Source organism: Falco cherrug, chromosome 5 (genome assembly GCF_023634085.1).
Source record: "Falco cherrug isolate bFalChe1 chromosome 5, bFalChe1.pri, whole genome shotgun sequence".
Lineage (NCBI taxonomy): Eukaryota > Metazoa > Chordata > Aves > Falconiformes > Falconidae > Falco > Falco cherrug.
This window is the reverse complement of record NC_073701.1, coordinates 26,452,060-26,458,084: the sequence shown is the minus strand read 5'-3', so window position 1 is coordinate 26,458,084 and position 6,025 is coordinate 26,452,060. Positions and strand designations below refer to the sequence as shown.

Below are 6,025 nucleotides of genomic sequence, written 5' to 3'. Positions count from 1 at the left end.
GAGGGGCGGCGGCTGCCTGAAGCGGCGGCCGTGCCGCGCTGCCCTGGGCCGGGCTGGGCCGGGCCGGGCCCTTCGCCCCGGCGGGAAGGGGAGGGGACGGGCGGGCCGCCGCGGCGGGCGGAGCGGGGCGGAGGCGCGGGCCGTGCCTGGCACCTGCGCGGCGGGGGGGGGCAGAGCCCGGGGCGGCGCTGGGCGCCTCACGGCACGGCACGGCCCGCGGCGGCTCATCCCCGGAGCTGGGGTGGCGGCGGCGGCGGCGCAACAGGTTGTCGGCGCAGAGCGGAGCGGCGCCCGGCTGTGCCCATGGCCGGCCGCGGCCCCGCCGAGCAGGGCTACATCCGCACCGTGCTGGGCCAGCAGATCCTGGGGGAGCTGGACAGCTCCAGCCTGGCGCTGCCCTCCGAGGCCAGGCTCAAGCTCGCGGGCGGCCGGGCCAGGGAGGAGAAGGCGCTGCGGATCCACCGGCAGGTCCAGCAGACGCTGGCCAGGAAGAGCCGTGGCTCCTTGTACAGCGGTGAGTGCCCGGCCCCGCGCCCCTCGGGACTCTGTGCTGGTGGCGGCGGGAGCACGGCATGGCCCCGGGGCGGGGGGGACCCGCGCTGGCCCCGGGGGGGGACCCTGGCTGGCCCCGGGCGGCCGCATCCGTGGCCGCGGCTTCTCCCGCCCCGGGAGGTGCGGGCTGCTCGGGCAGCCGCGGTGCCGGCCGTTGGCCCGTACCCGGTTTGACGGAGAATCGTGGCTCCGCCGCTTCTTCCCTTTCTCTTTTCCCACCCGAGTGAGTCAGGAGTTTCGCTCTTCCAACTGCGGACTCGGGCGAGTAGCGGGGCCTGTGCCCTTTTGCCCCAGGGAAGAATCGAGCCAAAATTCTCATCCAGCAGCCTCTTACTGTGCTTATGTTGATACCTGCGCCTTACCCACTGGCCCTGTCTGCGAAATAAAATGGGAAGAAACGTAGGAAAAGTTTTTCTTGTTTTGCTTTGAAAAAAAGAACTAAAAGGATGTTTGGAAAAGGAACGCTAGGAAAGGTGTGAGTGGGAAACAGAGCAATGATGTGCATGATACTAATTGAGGTGGGTCAGTCCCTGCATCTCAGACCTTGTGGCCAGCAGGCCAGGTCCCTCGGCAGGGCCCACGCAGCTGTGTCCTGTCCCTGTGCCCTGTGCCCAGCCGGGCCCGAGTGGACACCAGGCACTTGCAGGGTGGCTTTGTCAGGTGCTGAGGGTTAAGCTGCTTGAGGGGTTTGGTCTTAGCTGTGAATGTTGAAGAGGTGTGTTTTTTCTCAAAGAAAATATGTAAGTAAATAAATAAAGCAACCCTTACCATGAAAACTTTAATCTTGAGTTTAAATAGGAAGATATGGCAGACTTATAGGCTGTCTACCACATTACTCACTTGTCGTTAAAGAAGCTGTCACCTCTCGTTTGCAAAAAGCTGTGAGCCAAAGGTCTTTAAATTTGTAACAGTACTTCACTTATCTATCTTGTCAGTCAGAGGAGTATTTCCCTGTACTTCATCTAGATTCTATGTAAAAAATGTCTCACGCTGAAAAATGTATTACAATGCAGACACATACTCTGCTCAAAAAAATGAAGTACACAAGCCACATGAACAAGTACACACAGCTGTGCCACGTGCAGCTACACATGCAAATCCTTAGCGTGTCTTTTTTCATTTAAATAAGGTTTCTAAACACTTTTAAAGTAGCTTAATTTCTTTTTCGCTCAACAGAGAGCCTGGGAAATGTTTTTTAAGGAATAATGGAGATATAACGTAGTGTCATGACCCTGACATCATGTCTTTAAACCATGCACAAAACACTGTGAAGAAGTTCCCATCCTCCTAACTCATCTTAACTTCTCCGGAATACTTTAACAGACCTGGTGTCTTGATTTGCTTTGTTTTTCTAACAGTCAGGTGTTTGAGCCCTTTGTATTTCTGAGATGCCAAAACTTTTAAGCTTCAGGATCAGGAGCGGCAAATGACATGTCTGTTATATGTATTGTTAATGTATAAAACAAACGTTTCTTTTTTCAAATGTATTCCTGTGCCTAACTCGCCATACATTTTTTAGTCCCACTGCAAAACTCAGAAAAAATAAATGGAAGTGGAATGTATTCCATATATTTGTACATACATACATATATACATCTATGCATATCTATCTCTATATATCTTAAATATATATGATGTGAATCAAATGCCTATCGTGCATTTAACATGTTGACTTTCCTGAAAAATAGGTGTAGTGCATGTGTATCCCAATGTGCTTGCTATATAGACTTGCTCAAAATCTGTTTTTGAAAACACTTGAATTCTTGTATGTAGGGTGCCTTTTAAAAATAAGCACTCTTTCTCTGAATTGTAAGAGAAATATAAAACCCACTTTCTCTGAATTGTAACAGTTTTCTAGATACATGGGTCCCATATTCTTTGCAGTTGCAGGGAAGACAACACAAAGATTTAGGAGCAGGTCAGGCCCCTGTGATATAACAGTCCTATCTGTAGAAGTATTTGAGATTCAGCTCAGCAAGGTACTTAGCACATACCTAATGAGAGTATTCGCATACATGCCTAAAATTAGCTAAGCACATAACCACTGGGTATGAAAAATCAGTGGTAGTAAGATCTTACCCAGTATCATCTGTGCACACCCATTTTCTGCTGACTGTACTGGAATCTTTGAAGCTGCAAAAAGTATTCTGTCAGGCAGCGTAATTTCTCCTTAGAGTTTCAAATTAAAGGTGTTTGCTTAGCCTTCAGCATTAACTTTAAATGGCAAAACATCTTTTTGCCTCCTACCCCTGTACTGTTTGCTGTTTCATGTCCTGTCCTTGCCCCCCCCCCGGGTGTATTTCCTCTTTTTTATAATAGAAATTGAGGTAATCCTCAGATTTGAGGATTTCACCAGCTGCCAAATGATTGAAGCTATGTACTGCCTCAGATCTTGACAAGATGTTGTCAAACGTTGTTAATGGTTTTTCAAGCAGTAGTTTAACAACAGCTGCAACTTTTCCAGTTCATCAGTTGCTGAACCTTTATAACTTAAAGATTACGCAGCCCTTAAAAATTTTGAACAACTAAAGCAGGTGTATCAAATTTCTGAATGCTGTTTAAAGGATAGAAACAGAATGGTAGATGGTTCAGCCTCATCAAAGAAAAACAGCATTCAGAATCACATACCTTAATGACTGGTGTTTTTCAGCTTGCATATGACACAACACTATTGATTTTTTTAAGTGCTTTTTTAAACTTTATTCTGTTTATGAGTCCACTTGCCTCTGGTCTTCTTTCATTTGGATTTTGACTGGCTTTTAAAATTCATCTATGGTATTTCTGTTTCTTTAGTATAATCCCTGGACCAAAGTCTACTTCCCTGTATATCCTGTACATCCTTAGCAGTTCCACTGTACAAAAATAGGGCAGAATTGAGTAATGTGTAACACAAAACAGCCTGATGAACTGCTGTCTATGTAGAGATTATTTGTCTAACACAGTTTTATAAACACAGCATGTTCATAAAAAACAGGACAAAACTACTGTGATTTCCAAATCAACAGCATCAAATACAAGACAGTTACAAAGAAAGCCTTATCTATTCTTCATAATTCTTAATTTCTAAAATTCTTAATATATTTTGTTAAACCTGCTTTTATAGGTTTGGGGGAATTTTCTATCCTCTAGGTGTGTATTTTGCAGAATTCTGACCACATTAAGTGCTTCATAGTGGTTTTCTGTTTACATCTTTGTGAGAAAAGGAAGTAGAAAAATTCCTTATTGGTGACTTCCACTTTTTATTGGTTTCATTAAATTCCTCACCTTTGCTTCCTGAGCCAGAAGAAATTTTTTTCTGAAATTTGAGCACTTGTGTAAATGACCAGCACAAAGTAAAAAATGTTAGAAATCTCCTTTGGGACCAGACATGTGCTGGCAGAGTGATGAAGGAGCACAATCAAAAAGAAAGCTCTTTGATCTTTAGATGAAGTGATTTAGTGAAGTTTTTGATATGCTGTTCTTAAATATCACCATCTCAGTCTGTCGTGAGTGGTGGAATATATATATATTAAAAAAAAGGATTAAAAGATGACAGTCCAGGACACTTAGGAGTCTGTGTTGCGGGTATAATCACACACCTGCCCTGAGCAAGAGTGGACAATGGATACTCAGCAGGTGGGCACTCGGGATGCATGAAAATATTGCAGTCCTTAATAGACTTCTGTGTACAGGTTACAGCTATATTGATGCCTGCAGTGGGGGGTTGAAAGCCAAAATTTGGCTTTCATAGTAACCATTCAAATACAAAAGTGCTGAAAAAGTCTCACAGCTGAGAGTTAACGCTGTACATGATTTAAGGGGAATTTGCTACATCTGACTCCTTAATGGAAGATAATTCTCTTTTTCATACATCATCTTAGAGATGCCTCTTGTCATTGTTGGGTTTGAAAGCCAAGCAAACAGGAGGTTAATCTGTCTGCAGCCATAGGCAGTGATTGCTGGGGAGGAACTTCCAAGGCCTTTGGAGATGTTGGACCTGTCACATCCAGGGGAACAAAGGGGCCTTGAGAAGAGCCTCTGTGAAGACAGATGGGATTTTTGCTCAGTCATCTGTAGAGTCTCCTTCCTGATAGTGCAGTTATTTTGTCAGATCTCAAAATTTTGTCATAACTGTTGCAATATCATGTGATTTTTGCACAGCTTTTATTTTAGGTGAGGAGAAGAGCAAAAGGGTTTAGTTTTCTACTGATCATATCCAAAGCGTTCCTGAGCTGCTTTAGTTCATACTGACGGGGGAGAGGGGAGACTGTGATAAGTGGTTCCTCAGTTGCCCACACTTGGGTGTCAGCTGCTGTCTGAGATGCCTGAGTTTTCCAGAATATCCTCATGGGTTGACAGACATGATGCAGGGCCTGTAGGAAAACCATCCGTTTCTTGACTGGCTGCTGGAAATCCTGTGGTATCCTATGGCCTCTCAAATAGTATTTGTTCCCTATGGATGAGTAACTGAATTGCGTGCCTGTTTTCTGAAGTGAAAGTTTGTGTAAGGCTTAAAACAGAGTCTCACAGTTAGAAAATATTAATCTTAACAGTAAATGAACCCATAATACATTTAAAAAAAAAAAACAACACATGCTTTTTTTTTTTTTTAAGTCAGTTGTATAAGAATGCCTAATTGTTTCTGAATATATGTAATACTGAGCAAATCTGAAAGATGGGAAAGACATGTAGGTTTCTGTAGCATGGTGAAAATAAGCTGAAGGGGGCTCACTGGCAGAGGCAAGTTTGGATCAAATCACCTATTCTGCATCTCATAACTAATGGAAAGACACAGCATTTCAGTTACCATTTTTCCCTTTAACACACTGGCTTTTGGCACAAGTAAACAGCACACAGTAAAGACATATGTTTTATGTCTACCTAATAAATCTACAGTTAAAATGCTGGCAAAATATTTTACTGATGTGGTAAGAGCAAGAAAGAGATACTGTAAATGCAAAGTGAAATTCCATAAGCTAACATATGTGTTTATCTCTGAAAGAGAAAAAATATTTAGTGATGGATAGATTCCCAGGGAGACTGAAGGTTAAAAAAATAGAAATGCTTGAAGATAAATAACTGAGAGTAATTTCTCACTAAGTAAACTGGACAAAAAACACTGACTATAAAGAAATAGAAATGTTTGTGTACTTGTCTTTAAGGACTTATATGAAAGTACTTCAATATGCAGCAGTGAATAAAGTGAATCTTTAAAAAGCAGGCATAGGCGATAGCTGAGATATGGTGTCTTACTGGGCACCTGAAATAGTCCGTTGATATGGGAATTATATTACACAAATGAGAGATTTGTATCAATTTTCAGATTGTGGATGTTGATGAACATTGGCTGGAATTTTTTGCAGTATAATACAAGCTTCCTCTTAACTGTTTTCTCATGTACTTAGGTAACCCTTGGGCTATGATAACCTTGTAATGTTACACAGGAATTATTACAATCCACATCATGAGTGAGTTTGACCAAGCTGCATTGTTC

At 43.6% G+C, this 6,025-nt stretch overlaps 1 protein-coding gene across 1 annotated transcript in view; it reads left to right on the top strand.

Moving 5' to 3' along the window:
* The first annotated feature begins 109 nt into the window (after positions 1-109).
* Positions 110-6,025, top strand: part of PKP2 (plakophilin 2) — a 44,489-nt gene continuing 38,573 nt past the window's right edge. The window contains exon 1 of the mRNA XM_055712483.1: positions 110-514. Coding sequence (XP_055568458.1) covers positions 304-514 — 211 coding nt within the window. The 5' untranslated portion in view covers positions 110-303. The remainder of the gene's footprint in view (positions 515-6,025) is intronic.